This window comes from Panthera leo, chromosome B4, assembly GCF_018350215.1.
Source record: "Panthera leo isolate Ple1 chromosome B4, P.leo_Ple1_pat1.1, whole genome shotgun sequence".
NCBI classification, from domain to species: domain Eukaryota; kingdom Metazoa; phylum Chordata; class Mammalia; order Carnivora; family Felidae; genus Panthera; species Panthera leo.
The window spans coordinates 103796212-103816822 of record NC_056685.1 but is presented as its reverse complement, the minus strand read 5'-3'; the positions used below and the strand labels follow the sequence as shown (position 1 = coordinate 103816822).

Here is a 20611-nt window from a genome sequence, read left to right as displayed (position 1 = left end):
TAAACTTTATATATAAAATACATAAGTAAACTTTATATATATGTGTATATACACACATATGTATATATATACACACACATGTGTATACATACGTGTGTATATGTGTGTGTGTATATATGTACATATATATATATACATATACATATATATATATATATGAGCCTGGGTAGCTCAATTCATTAAGTGTCCAACTCTTGATTTTGGCTCAATTCATGATCTCATGGTTCATAGGTTCGAGACCCACATCAGGGGCTGCACTAACAGTGCAGAGCCTGTTTCAGATTCTCTCTCTTTTCCTCTCTTGGCCCTTCCCCTATTTGTGTGCTCTCTCTCTCTCTATCAAAATAAATAAATAAACTTTAAAAGAGATAGATACATACATACATACATACATCAGTACATTTGAAATGACCCTAGGTAAATATACACTTGGCTTGTGTGTATGTGTGTGTGTGTGTGTGTGTGTGTGTGTGTGTGTGTCTTCCTATATTTTTTCTTCTGAAATCTCTTTTCATCACATTGGTTATTGTGATTGCATCTTCTTTTTTCTATCTTTTCTTATTTAACATAGAAATATAGTTAATCTATTGAAAAAATATTTAGCTCCTTCCTCCAATGGTGAATGCTGAACAGAATGATACAAATCTCTTAGCACTTTCTTTAGTTTCCCAAATAAAGGAATGATTACTTACAAGTAATGCTCCAACTTCCTGGCTAACTTTCCTGTCCTGGCACTGAAAGAATTTCTGAGATCAATATTTATGTTTGCAGAGGTACAAATGTCATATATTCAAAAGTGCCTTTATAAAATCCACACAAAGTATCGGAAGCCATGAAAAACTAATGTCCAGACAGCTGTGTGATTAAATGTTACTCAACAGATGAATTAAATCCTTTTTGGACTTCTGTTTCTCAGGAAAGTAACTCCTAAGGCTATAAAAAAATTATTGCATAAGGAAAGAAGATAGAAGATGATTATTTTTTGGATATAAAATGTACGTGTCAAGGCATTGTTTTAATTTCTTGTTTGATAACTATTTATATTCTTACCAAATTATTTGTCATTTCCAATATATTACAGTATAATTAACAATAGTGTAGGTAGTTATTTTAAACTATTTTGCTAACATAGTAATCATTTTATTTACTCCTATTTAAACATATATATTCATTTTGGGATCTATAATTTACTTTTCCCTTTTAAAATATATTCAATTGCCTTTCTCTTTTGGCTTTTTTCTATTTTATTTTAAATTTAATTTTGATGAAGAGTTACTGAATCATTAGAAATTTTGCCAACAATATTCTGTCAAAATCAAGGTATCCAAAATATAATTTAAAGTCTAGAAAAATATACATTCTTCTTGAAACCTAGCCTTTCTTACCCATTTTTAGTAACTTTGTGTCTCTATGTCATACCAGTTATAAAGTGAATCAGTGATCAACTCCATCCAAATCAGAAAATAGCAATAGTTATTCATGATCATACCATCACCCTGGGAAGATTTCTGAGCTCTGAGCGATTTTGTTTTACCCTGAAGAACAAAAAAGTTACCACATAAACAAAACCAGAGTCGAAATCACGTTAAGGACTGCAATACTGATGAGGAAGACAGTTACAAATATCTATTCCTCTGGAGCTACGTAGAAGCTATATTGAAGGTGAATCAAAGCTCCTGGAGAAACCCAACAGGCTTGGGAATTTGAGGGAAGGAAAAAAACACACAGATAATCCAAAATCATTTACGTCTTCCTACTTTGAGTGAATAAGCATATATTGAAACACTTTTAAGTTTAGAGTACCAACCATGAGCCTTAGTAAAATGGCTACAGCATAACTGTTGGCATCAAGGAGCTTTCAAATTAGTAGGATAGAGTACATAAGCATATACAACCTTTTATTTAAAACAAAACAAAACTTCAACGTATTTCTGACCCAGAAAAAATTTACCTGCTACATTGTCTATCCTACCAGCATAGCTAGGGAAAAGGGGTTTGAACCCCACAATCTATGATTATACATCAGTTATTGGAATCCTGACGGACTTGCCTTTTAATTTTATCTGAAGGCATTAACCTATTTTGAAGCAAAACAAATTAAACTGTGTTAAAAATAACTATATCAGATGACACTCATTTTTTTTTTTTTATTTTGACAAAGTTACTCCGGAAGAGAATAGGAAGGGCAGTGCGTGAGCTGTGACTCATGGCATCCCTGTGGACAAGATGTCAAAATGAGGCCTAGGTGATGGAAAAATTCAGTGAGGTTTGTAACTGGTCGAATAGTCCTCCTGTTACGGTGCTAATAAGTAGAATGATGACACCTTGGATCAAGGGTTTCTAATGGCCTAATTAGGACTCACTCTGTCCTTGGTAAATACATCCCTAGTCACTGTATGTGAATATTTCAATAGCACAGGTATCTGATTTTTGGATTATTGATATGGATAGGAAACACAAATGGAAAAAAAAAAGGTGTTATTTCTAAAGACTGTCTCAAAAACTGAGTTACGGAGGGTCCAAAATCTCTCTCCCTGTGATCTTACCACATTCTTTGGCTTACTACCTGGGGAAGCACCAGCTTTCCCAGGTCATCAGAGAACTCCAATTATAATGACTATAAAGAAAAAAAGAACAGAATGCACATGACCATCCTAGCTGATGTTAACAATTAATGTTAAGTATAAAGAAAAGAGGCCATTGGGGTGCCTGTGTGGCTCAGTCGGTTAAGTGTCTGACTTCGGCTCTGGTCATGATCTCACAGTTTGTTAGTTCAAGCCCCACGTCAGGCTCTGTGCTCAGAGCCTGGAGACTGCTTCGGATTCTGTGTCTCCATCACTCTCTGCCTGTCCCTCCCTCTCAAAAATAAAATAAACATTAAAAAAATTTAGGGAAAGAAGCCATTGACAGGCATTGTAAGAGAGGGCAACACAAATCAAAGACAAAGAGATTTTCAAGAATGGAGACTTGATCCAATAGAAGCAAATGAAACAAATCTATGAAAAACAAAACAGTAAAAAAGAAAAAAATAGATTAAATTTGAACAGGCAATGTCCCCAGTTATTGCTGTATAAAATACATGTATCACTAAGTAAAAATACACAAATACATAATTAAATACATAAATAAAGGTACTCTTGTGAATTTCCTTTAAATGAATATGAGAGGCTATACATCTCCAAGAGATTTTTTTTTTTTTGCCTACTACATTGTAATTCTGTTTCCTTTATGGTCATCTGACAGATTGTATTATAGTTGCCTGAACTCCTTGACAATAATCAACATAATAAAGAAAATAACTTCATAATGACGAAAACAGCATCAACATTGCACCAGGATTATTTGGCAAGCATATTTCTACACATAAAATTTGGGTGACTTGTGCTGGCCTTTACTCCCAAATTTAGATTGTTCCTAGATGCTATGGAGCCAACAGATACAATGTAAATTCCACAAAGTATCTGTTAAAGATGACTCATACTCTGCATGGTGAAAGGGCCTTTTGTGAAGAAAACACTATTTAGCTTCAATTATGAGAGTGTTTATCACATACCCTTTTTGAGCCAGGCCCTGAGTCTAGGTGCATTTTTTAGAGAGCTAATGGACTAACTGATATAGAGCAATGAAGTAACCATTTATAAACTCAAAGTGTGTTTAAATCCAACTGAATGCTATGGCTTTAATACTGAAGAGAGATCAGATGAAAAAGATGAAATCACCAATGGGCAACAGATTGCAGTCTTAATCTCTCTGGAGTGAGAAGTCCCTTTTTAAGTCCATTTGTCTATCGGACAAATGAAGAGGCACAGACTTTGCAATGTGGGTTTTGCCTAGAAATTCCTACAGACTTGTACCTCAAGGGCCAACATGAAATAAATTATTTTGAGTGGAATCAAAGGACCAAGCAACATAGAGATATTTGCCCTCACAGTCTGGATGAACAGAAGGCTCCAACCAGTACCATTCATAGATCCAGGTATATGAGAGTCCTTTACTGAACTCCTTGACCTGGGTCTTAGGAAGCCTCATACTTTGCAATACTTTCCTTGGAATTTTCTATCATCCCTCTCTGTTGCCTGGGAGAGACTAGGGCTGGCAGTACTATCTGGGCAGGACTCTTAGCCAAGATTCGTACCTGTGTGGGTCCAATCACTGAAAGCACTGTTTTTTGTTTTTTGGGTTTTTTTTTAACCTTTCAGACCCTAGGACAAAACAGGGAGGCAGTGCTATCCAGGCATGGTGTCTGATCCAACCAAACCATGTGGATTTGAGTCTCTGTTGCTTCCCTTCAGAGTGTATGCTCTCTACCTCATGCTTGGGGTCAACCAGATATCCCAGGGAGCCCAGAGACTTAGAGCCATGGGGTTGTTCTGGGCCACTGGCCTAACTCTGTTTCCAAGAAGGTGATCTGACAAGTCAACCACTCACTCCTGCTCTCTAGAATGATATTGTATGACATTGGACCACCAGATCCTTGTCCTGCTGATTTGGGGTTACTCAAGATGTTTATGTAGAAAGGGAGCTAGAAAAAAAATACTTTAGTGGAACACTCACATCCCACTGGTGGTCCTGTGTCCAACAATCCCAACTCCTCAAAGACCTTGCCAAAGTAAGAGTGATAGTGATAGCCCAGAGAACTTCATTGAAGATGAGGATTTGGGCTTGGTGTTTGCATGCACAACTACAAGGTGGCCATTGAAAAGTGATAAGCAGTTTATTATCTGAGTAATCGTCTGAATCATGAAACTCAAGCCTTGTATTCCTGAATACCTCATGCCATGAGAGGGTGGAGCTAATGATATTCTCTTCATATTCTTAAAAGACCTCCTGGAGAGTGAGCAACCCCCCAGATTCCCACAGGCTAATGTTTCATATCAGGGGCACTCCTGCCATTTTAAGGCACATTAGAGGATTTTCTTCTCATTGAAGAATGCTTAGAATCCTTGTTCCCTGCCCAGTATATATCAGTTGCCCTTTGCAGTCACTGTGACATCTGAATATGCGCCTCTCTCCTCCAACCAACATACACAAATACTCATATTTCTTATGGAGATTGGTACAGTCTCCAGTTTACAACCACCGAGATATATAGAGCTGTGCAACAAAAATGTAACTCAAGCCACAAATGTGAATCCCATATATAACATTATGAAAAGTAAAAGGAGACCAGTGAGATAAATTTCAATAATTATTTGTCTATATATCAGAAGTATTTCAACATGTAATCAATATAAAGTTATTGATTAGATATCTTGTATTCTTTCTTTTAACACTACATTTTCAAAATCATATGTGTATTTCATACTTGCAACACTTAATTTGGACTAGCCACATTTCAAGTGTTTCATAGCCCTGTGCGACTAGTAAATAAAATATTGGTATAGATGAATAGGTAGACATTCTTAAAACCCACACAGCCATATGAACCCACTACCAGCTGGGCAAAAATGAGGCAGACTCTCTCCAGATTGGGATGACCATTCATAAAGTAAGAGTTCATAAGCTGGTTTGGCTGACATCATCCTTAACAGAACCTGAAAATTCTTCTATGAAAGAAGGTTCTCACCCAGAAATGTTTTAGCTGGGCTAAAACAAATGCACATGACTAGACTTTTGCTTCTGCTTAAGGGTACTGTCCTACATGCGATGCTTAAAAATAATTGTACCTACTATGGCAATAAGTTTCATTTTTTATTGGCATTTTGAAGTAGGGGGTAGCCATAATTCTCTATTAAGTGCTCTATTCAAAGGATATTAGATTTTGAAGTATTCAGAGTATTTCCAAGCTCCTCATGCTTTTTATTTTAATGGTTTTATTTATGGGAAACAATTCTAATATCTATTTTCCTGGGTCTAGCTTTGACTCACAATATTCTTCTAGAACTTTCTTTGTTTCTCTCCCAGAGCTTTTAATTTTTTTAATGTTATTTTTGCTAATTAAAATTTTGGGTTCTTAAAAACATTTAAATGATAATTTATATGTTCTTCTTTGCTCAGAAAAATATAAAAAGGCTGATTCATATAACCACTTGGTGGATGAAGTGTATCATTGTTTACTTAATGGGTCTACTTCATCAATCTCTATGTCCCCATCTGATCAAGAATTTCGTAACTTTTATGTGAATCATTAATTTTAGTTTTCACTTCAAGAAAACAATTTTATTGTTACTTGCAGACTGTGAATAATAATTTCTAGATATACAATAAGGCAAGTACACCGATGAGAGAAATAAAATATTCACACGCCATGAATAAATGGAAAATCCCACATTTAAAAATGAACCCCAAGAGTCCTTCAGTCAGCTAGTGGATGACTTTCCTAATGAAATTCTTTCATAATAAAAAAATTTTTAAGTATTAATTGCACATGTGCATAATTGAATAAAGTAAATGTTTGTCCCTGAACTCAAAAGTATTGATTAGATCTAGACAGCAGTCAGTGTGTTTTCAATTAAAGAGGATTGTGTTACAATGATATAGTTCAGTAACAGAGTTACTAGGCTATGAGATTAACATTTATACCAATGCTCCAGAATTAGTAGCATTGAGTATTATAAATTGTTTGCTAAAATAAATTATGAAAAACAGTAACAATAAAATTTTTCACTGACACTTTAATAAGATATTACTTTTCACTAGAGAAACCATAACTTGGTCAAGCCCTGCAAATGTGAAGTCAGGAAATTACAGTGGCAGAATAGTAAAATTATCTTTAATAATTTTATTTATTGACATATTGGTGACATTTGTGTGGGTAGTAGTAGTCTTCGTAAGAGTTGGTATTAGCTTAATTCTTTCTACCTAATCTTGAGCTTAACTGGAATTGAAATCCCTTCCATTTAAAAAATATGTGTACTTTGGGGCACCTGGGTGGCTCAGTCGGTTAAGCGTCCGACTTTGGCTCAGGTCATGATCTCACAGCCCGTGAGTTTGAGCCCCGTGTCGGGCTCTGTGCTGACAGCTCGGAGGCTGGAGCCTGCTTCAGATTCTGTGTCTCCCTTTCTCTGACCCTCCCCCATTCATGCTCTGTCTCTCTCTGTCTCAAAAATAAATAAACATAAAAAAATTTAGAAATGTGCGTACTTTAACCCACTTAAAAATAGTGAACATTTTTTCACTTACCTTGACTTCATGTTTTTTGCATATAGTAAATACCAAAAAGAAAACAGAGTCCAGGATTAAGTTCTCATTTTTCAAGTGTAACAAAGAATTTATGAATTAACTATATGTTTATGGATCCTGGATGAAATAATTGCATTGTGAAATATGTAATTCTATTTGATGCCCAACATACTTTTCTTTCCTCTTCCTTTCCTTTCAAGGTTATGTATATTGCGTATTTTTCAGCAACAATAAAAATGACGCTACACCAAATAATTAGTGGCTTGCTGGGATAAGAACCATTCTTACCAAGATTTTTTGAAGATATAGGTTTTTTTTTCAGATATAATTATGAAATTTACAAAACAAAACTAACCTGCCAGAACATATGAAGTTCTGGAAGTAAGGCATATACTGAAGGATAAAGGAGTCAGCCAGGTGAGGAAAAGAGGGTGCCAGAAGGAGGATATGCAAACTCTTTAGACGTCAGCAAATACTTCTATAGTCTCTTGATTTAGCATTGAAGACATGCACCCGATTGTGTTCATTGGGCTATCATTTATGCCATTTTACATCAAATATGTCAAATTTAAAATATTGAAAAAAAATTTCATGCACTACACAGATATGTGCTCTTCTTTTTCATAAGAAGAAAAAGAGACCTTGAAGCTTGTATATTCCATGGAGTGTATATTCCATAGATTATATATTATGTCGAGGGTGGTATGAATAGTAGGTCAGTCGTTACCTTTTCTTTTCATTCTCTCAGTGTACGTTCATTTATGTACCCATGCCATTTTATGCATGTTGGTTTGGCAGTATAAGGACGATCTAAAAAAGAAAAAGAATTTGCGATACTGAGCAGTTGAACAAATAACTTTTAAAAATTTCTTTTCAGAATTGACCCAGTGTATCCAACCTAACATGAATAGTTACTTTTTCACAGGAGGCTTTATGGAGACTGAAGCTGCTGCTCAGGAGTCCCTGGGGTTAGGCAAACTTGGAACTCAAGCTGAGAAGGATAGAAGACTGAAGAAAAAGTAGGTTTGGAGATTTTCTTCCTCTATTTTCTAACTTGCACTTACTCTTTATCATTTGTGGGGGAGTTAAAAAGACAGTCATTGGAAACAATAGACTAAGGCCATTGTTGTTCTAGTATTCCCTAAAACTATTCAATTCTGGAGTTTTCTGGTTCTGCTGAACTACGGTTTGACATAGATGTACACATCTCTGACCTGTAGTAGAAATCGACAGTTTCTTCTAAGAGACCAATGCATTGATTGCAAAAATCACATATATTTAAAATATTTAAATGTAGCCTTGTAAGTAATGTGATAATCTATTTGATATGAAATTCAGGGCTGAATTGGTATGATAAAAAGGGAATGTATACTATCCAACTTCGTGTTTCCTCTGACAATTAAAGTATCTCCTCTTATACAGGAGTATTTAAAAGAATATTTCCCTGACTGATTGAACATAAATTTATTTTAGACCCAGAGCAGATTGTTTTGCATCTGGCAGGAAATTATAGTGTATCTTTTCATTCATATATTTAATATGGAACATTTAAATGACTTGCAAAATTGGCAAATGTTGAGTCTCAGCAGCTGTTAGAAAGCTAGTGGGGTCCATAAGCAACATATTTTTGAAATACAAAGTAACATTTTTCAGTGATGAACTAGTACCTATAGAACATGTTCTTTAAAAGCCAAAGGATTTCTCTCTTCCAGAATCTATTGGTGGGTTACTTCTTTTCCTCTCCTCCTTCTCATATATTTTATTACGTTGTGTTTGTAGTTTTTATGTTTACTTTCTTTCCTATGAAATAATATTCATTGCTCTAGTCATCATTATTGTAGCAGATATGCTCATGGGGTTATAGTATTCAGTGTAATCAACTGACTTCGTATTTTGCCTTCTCATTTGCTTTACAGATGTTTACTAATAATGAGGAAATACAGACTTGCAAGTTGTAGAAAAGCTCACTAGCCTAATTATTTCACTAATTTTCTACATAGCCCATAATACATATCCAATGTATAAATATATCCAATCTATATTATATTTATATACACATATATATCCAAATTTAATAGAAATACTGTGCAGAAAAAAATTACCTTGAGAAGATTATTTCTTGAATATAGCCAACTGCTCGGTGTTATTCAATACTAGTAGATATTTCTTTTTTCATTAGTGATCACTAAATGTATAATTAAATATTATCACAATCTGTTTGAAATGTCTTACCTTTATTTATTACTATCAAGGAATTTTTTATTCAATTTTTTGCCTCTTTATTGAGAAACCATTCTTCTAAAAAATCTTCTTTTGATAAAGTCTTTACAATTTATTTCAAGTGTAAAGAACTTTCAATTTTATTTATTCAAAATTACTTTAAGTCTAAAGGAATAAGAGTGATTAAAGCCCAGCCTGGCTAATGAACTTGTTTTATTTCACTTAAAGGTTAATTTTCATTTCTCCTATAATGAAATACTTACATATAATGGCAATTTGGCCTGTTTTCACATTGCATGCAAGGATGATATTGAGGCAAACAACATAGTTCATTGGTTGTTTATGGAACCAAATTAAATGTCCTTTTCAACAGCCACTAAAATTAAACATTCCAATTATGCAGGATTTAAACAATAATATATTTACATTTTATCTCTTTCTGTTGGATTGACTTAATGTTAACTTTATGGAATTATTTCCCAAATCCTGACTACCCTCATAGTCAGAAACCAGTTTTAATTCTGGACTTAGTTTGAAGATTTTACTGTACTTGATTTTTGAGTGTTATTTTGCAATATGTTTTGGCAAAATATAATTTTATAATGTGTTAAATAAAATACTGGTCTTTGATATTAAGAAAATTCTATAATATAATAATAACATTTCTCAGTACAATTATTTCTTATAGAATAATAGTATTTGGGTTAAAATGGATCCAACAAGACAAGGCAGAGTTGATTAATGGAAGGACAGAAGTATTTCTGGTATTATTGATTATTCCATGTGTATAAATATGTAACCAGTATTTATGAGATGTATGTAAGTGCTAATATTTATTCAGGACTTGGATGACACTGTGCCTTAGTTTCTGGATTACCAAAATCTCATCTAATGAGTTTTATAAGCTAGACAAAATAAATTATCTCATGTTTATTAGTCTTTCAAGATGGAGGAAAAAATCAAATACATTTTATTGAAAAATAAAAGCAAAAATGAGGTAATTTCTTTCAAAATTTTGAACAATTATAGTTTATGTGCATAGTCGCAATGACTGTGGCTTCCTGCCAATTGTTTATCTACATTCTATCCATTGACCAAGCCAAATGATGTTTCTAGCATGAAGTCTAGCATGAAGGTATAGCATTAACTTAGACCTATGTTCACTGCCCCAAAATTCCTATCAGAGCTTCCTTAGTCTCAATGGTAATAAGCAGAGCTGAATAAAAATCTTATTTTCAACTTTACTAGCGTATCAGGTATCTACAGTTGACAATCTGTGAATTTAAATTTAATTGAGAGAAATCTTATCTAAAGAAGTTAGTTATGACACATTTTTTTAAAACAACCCATATGTGGGAGATACTTACAGAGAACAGCATGCAAGATAGTCCAGATTCTTGCAAAGTTCAGAAATTTGTAATGTTGGCATTCTCAAACAAAGGTCTAATTTGAGGCACATTTGCGATCCAGTATATTCAACATACATAGGTTAGGACAGCTTACTGGCTCTGTGTCCCTACTTCATTCTTTTACTTTGCTTTGTGATGTAGGCATTTGTTTTTCTTATATTTCTAGTTGTTTTCCTATGATCAGAAATAGGAATAGGACAATACTGGATCTGCGAAAGCACCCATTTTCAAGAAAATCTTGCCAACCTTTCCCTTCCTGAGTTGGGTAACCTGAGTTATCACTCAGGTGCTATCCCATCAGAACACAGTCTCACCTAGGCCTGAAGTTGATCTACTATTGTTCTGCCTGGTTTGCTTTTACTATGCCTCATCTTTACTACACTTTCCTTTAAAGCTTTAATTGCATCCATTGTTCCAGCAGGTTAATAGAGGGTACAGTTAATACCTACAATGATTGTGTCAAACTGAAACTCATCTAGTAATTCTTTGAGTACTTCACATTAATTTTTCTGGTCTTCCCCATTAAAATTTGACCGGTTTTTCTATAGCCTCATGGTATAGCTCTCCTGATCTTTAAGCATTGAGTCACTTAGTACTCTCAATATGTTCTCTTCATATTAAAACTGTGATTCTTGTAGTTTTCTTGATGTGGGCTGCTTCCGGAGTGTCACTGCTCTCTGAGATCTTGTCCATCATCCTTTGTTTGATTTCAGTGGACTCCAACCACCTTCTCTGACTCAACACATACTAAATGGCATTACCATTTCTAAAATTCACATTATGAGCAACTAGACCTGAGAATTCCACCTCTTCCCTTTTGTAACTGTCACCCTGATATTTAAGAACTTATTTCCCTTTCTTAGCTCTCCAGCTAATGTTTTAATCTAAGACCTACAGCTACTTGCTCAAAGTGGCCAACTGAAGCCAGCCACGCAAATACAAAAGGTAATTGTGTGGCATGATAGAAACTATTGCAAGGTCACAAACTTACATGGTCTGGGTCATAAAAACCTGAATTTCTTTGTATTGTTTTCTCTGAGCATAATATTTTTATTGAAGTATAATTAACATAAAATATTATATTAGTTTCAGGTGTACAACATATTCCAAGTTGAGAATCTATTTGATGATAGACAAAGGAGTCAGGCAATTAGAGATCAAAATGTCAGCTTTATCACCAATCAAATTGTTAGAATATGACTTAAGTATATGGCAAAAAAGGGATGGTTTCCTAAAACTGAACCCCAAAAGTCAACAAATTTACCTGACACAGAAAAAGCTGGGTTGTCACAGACTTGCAAGGTGTACAAATATAATCCCCACTTCTCCTTGAAAATAGCATCTACAATATTGTGATTTTGTAAATGTGTCCCTCTAGAATCAAGGACTATAAACTTACAAGGAAAGAAATGAAAGTTTAGGTCATTAGCATCTAAAAGAATTTTTAAAGTGTCAATGTTAGTGTATTTGTATTAATATCTCATCATATTTCTTGTCTTTATTTTCCTGGAATATATTTAGCTGACAATTTCCCATGTCACCATTTCTAGAAACATGATGTTGGGTGTGTGGCAACCTTCCTGCGTCCTTAGAGATCTGGAAATATATTTTACATCTAAAATTCGTTGATAATGGCCAGAAGTGTACAACTATTGGTTTAAAGTAATTTCTCTCAAAACTTTAAAGCTACTGTTCTTCTTGCCTCTAGTTATATCTAATGTCAATTAGTTGTCACTTTTGTATATAACATGTAGGGCTTCTTCTCTCTCTCTCTGAACATGTTAAGATTTTTCTCTTCGGGGTTCAGAAATATCATAAGCATGTTTCCATTCAAATATTTTTTGTTTCATATTTTTACTTTATACTTGCAATCTGGAGACTTGTTAACCTGAACTGTTTTACATGTACTGACTTTTAAAAATTTCATTTTTAGGCTCAACTTTACTTCCAAGAAGCTTATTTTTAGAGACTTATGAGATTAAAGATGAACTTGTTTGTTTCAATAGTAATGTCCTTAATTCTCATGACAGTCTTTGATAGTCAGTGAACATATTAAAATTGACAGAATACACTGTAAATGGATACATATCTCCAGATATATATGTTCTGAAGTCTTTATCCTAATTTTTATCTGCTGATTTTCCTCCTGCGCTTTACACGGTATATGTTTTTTGAAACGTGCATGTATACTGAAATCTTTTGTACCTTGAGACTAAAACTGAAAAGTACCATAAAAATATTAATACACTAATTTATCATTTTCACTCTTTAGCTATAATGTAGGTAATATATTATTATTAGTGTGTTAGATATGTTATATTCTTCCAAATGGATATCATTGCTAAATGAATATGGATTTGAAATCAATTTTTCAACATCATTAAAATGAAATTAACATTCCAACTCAGCTATCAGTAGCATCCTCCAGAGAAGCGGTTTTATCCTTGAAGCATGGCAGTCATAGTTAATCACTACCAATGAATCTTTATGTTAGAACTTCAAAGACATAAAAGTGAAGCTCTATAGATTTAGTTAATTTATTTCCATTGCAGTCCTAAGGGTCTTCCTCAGTGCATAATCTTTAATGTGTTTTGAGACTCGGCACTTTTAATCTTTGGCATTTGGAAGGTTCAGAGTTTGCATATCTCTAAGTAAAATAAATATCACTGAAAATATTCATAATTAGAGGTATCACATAAATTCCACTACATTCTCTCATTTAATAAATATTTATTAAGTGTCTGTGTGCCAAGTTAAACTTATAAATGAATTGCATTCCAGAGGTTAGTTTGTAAGACATGTGTTGGAAGCTTTGAATACATTTTCCCTTCGAAGTAGTGCTATATATATTGAAGGTAAATGTCTTTGCTTCCTCCTCAAAAATCTATTTTGTAAGCCTGTTATAGGAATTGAATCTGACTAGATAAAGCAAAAATGAGAATTCATGGTAGGTTATTAGAGTATCAGAGATTTCAGAAACAACAGAGCCAGCACACCTCCGAAATTTCAGCAGTAAGAGATTATGAAATATTTCTGTAGAGTGTTATCAAGAATTCATATTTTCTTTCTTTCTTTTAATGTTTATTTATCTATTTCCGATAGAGAGAGAGCATGAGCAGGGAAGGGGCAGAGAGAGGGAGACAGCGGATCCGATGTGGGCTCTGAGCTGTTAGCTCAGAGACCAGTGTGGAGCTCAAACTCACAAACTGTGAGATCACGACCTGAGCCAAAGTCAGAAGCTTAACCGACTGAGCCGCCCAGACACCCCAAGAACTCATATTTTCTGTGTCACCTAAGTCCAAATTTTAAATTCCTAGGTGAAAGCATGTGATTGGCTTAGTGAGGAACAGATATGTGTGCTTGGGTCAATCAGTTATAGTCATAGGTTCGTTTTATACAGACATGAATGCAAGACATAACCCAAATCTAATGTTCTCAATATTTCTCTGGGAAATGTGTCTCGATTTCTTACTCGAAACTTCACAAGTATGTCTTCTCTACCTGCACTGAGCTAGCGCTAATATTGCCTTGCCATCTGATCCTACGTTGCGGTCTGACTCCAACCACGGACAATTGTAAAAAATTCCCTAAACCTAAGAAAATAATAATATCTGAAGGCTAAAGGCCAAAATGATTTTTTGGCCATTGATTTTTTTTTAGGAAAAATAAAGCTAAGGAAAATCCAAGTGTTTTTATAACTAACTACATTTAGGTATATTTTATCTATTTGAAGGAAGGAAAAGAATTCAGAATGAATAGAGCTGCTGTTTTGAGCCAACAGTGCAATGTTCATAGATCAGAATAAGTAGAACAGAAGCGCTATATAGTCTCTATACTTTCTGCTCAGGGGAAACATTTATGATATGGAATGATTAAAATAAAAATTAATAATAGGAAATTAAAACTTAAGATAGCTACATATACTAGAAGAATGATCTCCTTTTCTAAATAAGTCCATATCATTTGTCTTTACTGAAGTATATCCTAGATTAATAGAATACACAAATGATCATTTTTTACTCATTCCCTTAATGCCTATTATGTCCCAAGAACTGTGTTGGAAACTACTGATATTCAAATTGCACAGTTCCATTTTTCAGAGCACTTGTAGAAATACAGATGTGAAAACAAATAATTGCACTTAGGTATTTCAGAGGCCATGATCATTTCTCTAAATCACTAGTCTTTGAACAGAATAAAAAAAAGTGCCGCAAACCTAAAGCTACCTAATGTTCTTATTTCAAAGTTGTTCTCCAAGCTAGGGACCGCTCACCTCACTGTTAGTTGCCAAAATAAATCTACAATATTTATTAGATTATTTTTGATCAGTAAGAAAGGAGATTATTGATTACCAAGAGTAAACGGAATCCTTTAAGAATAAACTGTGCCCTTAAACTTTTCAAACGTTTTCTAGACATATAGAGGAGGAAAAAATACTGTAGAAACACCATTTATTGAGTGCAGCAAGGTATTTAATTTACTTCTAAACACAAGATTGGATTGAAACTAACAAAATGGGTTTATAACTGATGAAACCATTGTAACCGAAGGGGCTGAACAAAAGAACTGGTGAGGACTAAGTAAAATAGAAGGTGACAGACTCAGTTCTTTCACAGGTGACTTAAATAAGAGTATCAGATTTGTGGAAGAATGAAGCTGGAAGACATAGTTAAATTTTTAGATAAATTATTTTATTTAAGGAAGACCTTTACATAGAGGTCCAAATCTAACAAGATAAAGTTTAATAGGGGTGTTTATATAAGTCTACATCCAATTTTACGACTCTACTTACTGGTTACTTGTGTATGGGGGATATGGTATGCGTGTAGGTATAGAGGGATCTTAACTGCAACTCCTAAGATCTCTGTTTCTACAAAAAAGACAAGTTAGCAATGTCTAGCAAGGGCGTTAATGATTTTCAATATCGATAAAAGCAATGGATAGGGCCAAAATTCTATGTACTGCTCAGATTATAGTTGGATATTGTGTTAATTTCTGGGAAATATACTTTAAGTGGATATATTCAAACCAGCATATGTTCCAAGGAACATGACCAGTATAGCAAGATTATATCAAACATGTCTTCAAGGTATGCTAGAAATAATTAGGAATGTGTGGGGTATAAACAACAGAGATCCAGATTCTGCCAAGAGACAGAACTCTCAAGTAAAGAAGAAATCCTAAGAAAATAATAGGAACTAGGGCAGTGACTTCTACTCAGATGACCAAACCAGAAAACTAGGCTTCATCTTTGCCCTTGGTCATCCTTGTCCTTATTCTTCCTTTGTGTACCTCTGTGCACCTCTGTATACTCTTGCTCCATATACTATCTCTTTAAAATCTCTCAAATGTATTGGTTTTCTTCTTTCCTTTTTCAGACCATCATACTAAAACCATGATACATGCTTGCCTTCCTGTAATCCATTCTTTGTACTTCAGCTAAAGAGATCTATCTAAATTATATTTCTGAACTTGCCTAGAATCCCTCAGCTATTATCTAGCTTATCTAGGATAAATTCCAGATGACTTTATATGGCCCATAAATCCCTGCATCATCTGGTTCCTATTTATCTCACCAGCCTTACCTCTCTCTACTTCCCATCTTGTATGTTATTGTCTTAATATACTTAATATCTAATACTTGTTTGTAATTACCCCTGTTCCATTTTCCTCCTCATTCTTTGTATAGTAATGATAATATTTATTATATATGTAATAAGAATTTGATAATCACATTGAGCAGTTACAGTATTCTAGGTACTATACTACATATTTTACATGTATTATCTTTTAATTTTCACAAAGCCTTCGAGGTAGATTTTCCTCCACCTATGAGGAAACATAGCTTTCCAGGCACTGTACGATACAAGAGTCTGGATCTCTTGAGTCCAGCCTTTTTCTAAATTATTTGGGATCTCAGGGTAAAGCTGCAATTTAAAGTATGTAGTTGTTTGTCAGCTGGACCTTTATATCCTATATATTTGAATGGTTTATATAGGGAGTCAAAAGAGAATCCCTCACCCTCTTTATACTCCGAAAAGAGTAGCATATTTTTTTTCTGGAGGATAATTAGTTTGTCATCTGACCTTATCCCATCTTTCAACATGAGCAATAAATATATTCAAACCAAACTATTTTTGTTAATACTGGGAAGAGGAGATAGTTTCAAAGCACAAAATGTAGCTGTGTTATAAAGTTGCTTTTTTTCATATAATTAGCCACACATAATATCTCAAAGTTTGATGTAAGAATGGTAATGAGCACTTACAAATAAGCTATGTAAGAAATTTAAATGTGTGCTTGAATCAATCTTACACAATTCATTCCAATAAAACTTAAAAAGTTAGTATCGAATACCAAGGATAATTAAGCTCCTTTTTTAGAAGAGAAAAAGTCACTAATTAGGGTACCTTTAAATATAATGCTGACATCTTAATCTGGAAAGAATTCTCCACATTTGTTTCCACAAATATAGGATCTTATATTGGCTCTGCATAGGTTTTTCATAAGGTCTTTGAAGATGCTATCTCTTCCCACAGTTATTTAAAATTAGCCACCTATCAAATAAGATTCTCTTCTTTGTTTCTACATTTCTAAGGAGAGCAGTGATTATCTGTATCTTATTTTCAGAGTTTTATTTTAAAAACTAGTTCTATATGTCCCCTAAAAACATATGTATGGATATATGTATATTTTATGTACATGTATGTAAAAATACAAAGAAATGTCTTTGTTTCAGGTTTTACAGAACCACAACTTTAACTGTGTTTGACTAGGTTAGATTTGCTAGGCAAGTGAACAAAATTCTTAGAAGAATAAACATTTCTTAACTTCTTTAAAAGAGTCTCAAAAATCTCTAACTATTTGAAATTAGTATTAACTTGATTTTTTTTCCTTCTAATTTTTCCTTTAAATTTTAGGTTAACATAGTATAATATTGATTTCAGGAACAGAATTTAGTGATTCATCATTTACATACAATACCCAGTGCTCATCACAACACGTGCCCTCCTTAGTGCCCATCACCCATCTAGCCCATCCCCCACCCACCTCCCTCCAACAACCTTCAGTTTGTTCTCTATAGGAATGAGTCTGTTATGGTTTGCTTCCCTGTCTCTCTTTTCCCCCTTCCCATATGTTCATCTGTTTTCTTTCCAGAATTCCACATATGAGTATTTGTCTTTCTCTGACTGACTTATTTCACTTAGCATAATACACTCTAACTCCATCGACTGATGAATGAATATAGAAGATGTGGTATATATGTACATTGGAATATTACTCAGCCATCAAAAAAAGAATGAAATCTTGCCATTGCAATGACACAGATGGAATTAGAGTGAAATCAGCATTAACTTTAAAGAAAAGTTATTTCTGTAGTAGTGTGATGATGAACCATACTGAAAACTTCTGAACCATTTCCTTTCATTTATAAAGATCACTAGAAATATGCTTGACTATTTATTTTCAATGTGTCCCATGTCTTTATACATAAAGTAAACCTTTCCATCACCCTGTGGTGCCCTAATATCCACATAGATCACCCATTCACAATTTAATCTGTAAGTGTCATGGCTTCCAATGCCATTCTCTACTCAGGTCAGACACCTTCCATGGTCATATTCTGTATCATCTCATCTCCTCCAAATCACTCTTATTCCAAAATTACTAATTCTTACTAATTCCAACAGATCATTCCTTCCTAACCTTAGTCTTCTCCTCTCAGCTTTGCTTTGTCATTTTCTTCAACTATCATTCTTCTTAACTTCTATCCTTTCCCAGCACAGTTGCCCCTTTCTGTTCTCTCCTTGCTTCCTATTTAGCTTAGATTCCATGTCCATGATTTCAACACACTCAAAAATTCCTAATTTTTTTTTTTTGCTCTTCTTTCATTTGGTTGTATCCACATGCCACTATTGCTGCCACCAATGAATTTTCTTTCTCTGTGTCTACAACTGAACACCTCTATGCTGCTGGAGAACATTATAGTACAAGACTTCAGGCCAGCTTCCTTTGGCATTTCATCAGTGCCCTGTAATTACAGTATTTTTCTCTTACCAATCTTGTTTCTACTCCTTGAAGCTTTTGTTAGAGACCTCCACTGTTCTCAAAGCTGCATCCTCTGCAGATGAACTCACATTCTGCTTTAGAGGGAGAGAAGGAAGAAACCATCTGAGTGCCCTAAATTATTTGCGGCCAAATGCATATTAACACTAGCCCCTCTTTTGTTTTATTACAGGAAACTAGGATACTCTCTTGCTTCAGTGCTCATCTCTTCCCAGTCTCTCAGTCCTGTTGTGCTGACTTCTCATTTGCTCTTATACTTTCAAATTCTGCTCTCTTCTTTAAACATTCTCAGGTTTCGCCTATTAAAGGAAATCCTTTCTTTATTCTACTTTTTCACATCAGTTGCTACCCATTCACTCCTCAATCTGGTATTAATAATTGATTTTAAAATCTTTCTGAGTCACCAATTTAAACCTTAAGAAGAGAGAAGCAATCACATTTCACATATGAAGCTCATGTAGTGAATTATGTATCATGTGAAGTTTTAACATTCAAAGTTGACTAGTTTATATACAGGAAATGGCCCATTCATGTAGTAGGAGATCTAGAAGATTAAAATGAGACGTCTGAACAGTTTCAGGCACCATTTTGGAAAAAAGACAGATGTTCGCTGGTAATGTCTACTTGTGTCTGGATGTATGCTGATGTTCCCAAGGAAAACATGCCAATAATTGGATTTGATCATATTCATTAAATGGTAACTTAAAACCTGTTCTTTTTCTGTGTCAATTAAAACTTGTTATTTGCCTATTACTCACAGTGATCTTTACATGAAGAACATTTATTTTTCACAGAATCTGTCTTGATGTTATCATAACCTTGACAATCTGGAGTGAAGAGAAAACGAATAATGAGGTTATGTGTTATTGTAAATAACTGCTTGTAGGAAAGAACATAGAAGAAAAATTAAATACTTTATCCAGATGAAAAAGCTCTGCAAATATATATTCCCTCTGACATGAATTTAGAGTATTTACCACTCTGAGATATGTCAGAGTCATTTATGACTAGCTTTTTGTCCTTTGCAGGACTTTTTTTTTTTTTTTTTTTTTTTTACATCATGAGCTGAAATCCTTAATATTCTAAAGTGAGGTAACTGCTCAGTATTGCTTTCAATTGACTCTGGAGAATAAGAAAGTTCATAAAAACTCTGAAAAATCAGAAAACTTACAACAATTGATAACAAATATATTAGAAATTTAAGTAATACTTTTTGAATGTTTTTTTATATTTGTGTTTCCTGTTTGTTTTCATAATTTACATTTTATATTTAAGGTATTTTTATTGATATTAGTTTTCTATTTTTGAAAATGCTAAATGAATACATGGGGACTATTAATATTCCATTGTGCACATATTTAATCAACTTGTTTTATTGGAGAGCAATTACTAGATAACTGGTAGGCTGAGAAAGATGATTTTGTCCATGGGAATAACTGGCCCCAAATGCTTTTGGCAATTTTCCTGGAAAGCTCAGAAATTGCCTTTTTTAAGAGCTCATCAAAGAGTTCACAGATACGTTGACAGGAAAGCCATTTTAACAATTTAGAAACTGTCTCTTTTTGGTTTTAATTTTCTTTCTGTTCCATGTATGATGTAAAAAAAAAAATGCCTTAAATTTCTTAGGTCATTGTGGTGCCAATATGTATGGACATTTATGTTTTTGTTTATGTGAATATTTAAAGAGCTTCCCACAGCTGTTCTGGAGCTAAGGTCAAAGAATACGCATTTCTCCAAAAGGCCTATTTAATAAAATAATACATGGTTTCTCTGAATGAATGCATTTAGATGAG

At 33.9% G+C, this 20611-nt stretch overlaps 1 protein-coding gene across 3 annotated transcripts in view; it reads left to right on the top strand.

Annotated features, from left to right (window-relative positions):
- PPFIA2 (PTPRF interacting protein alpha 2) overlaps nucleotides 1–20611 on the top strand; it is a 481896-nt gene that overhangs the window by 411184 nt on the left and 50101 nt on the right. For all 3 annotated transcript variants that reach the window (XM_042947253.1, XM_042947254.1, XM_042947252.1), the window contains one exon: nucleotides 8048–8141. In XM_042947253.1, coding sequence (XP_042803187.1) covers nucleotides 8048–8141 — 94 coding nt within the window. The remainder of the gene's footprint in view (nucleotides 1–8047; nucleotides 8142–20611) is intronic.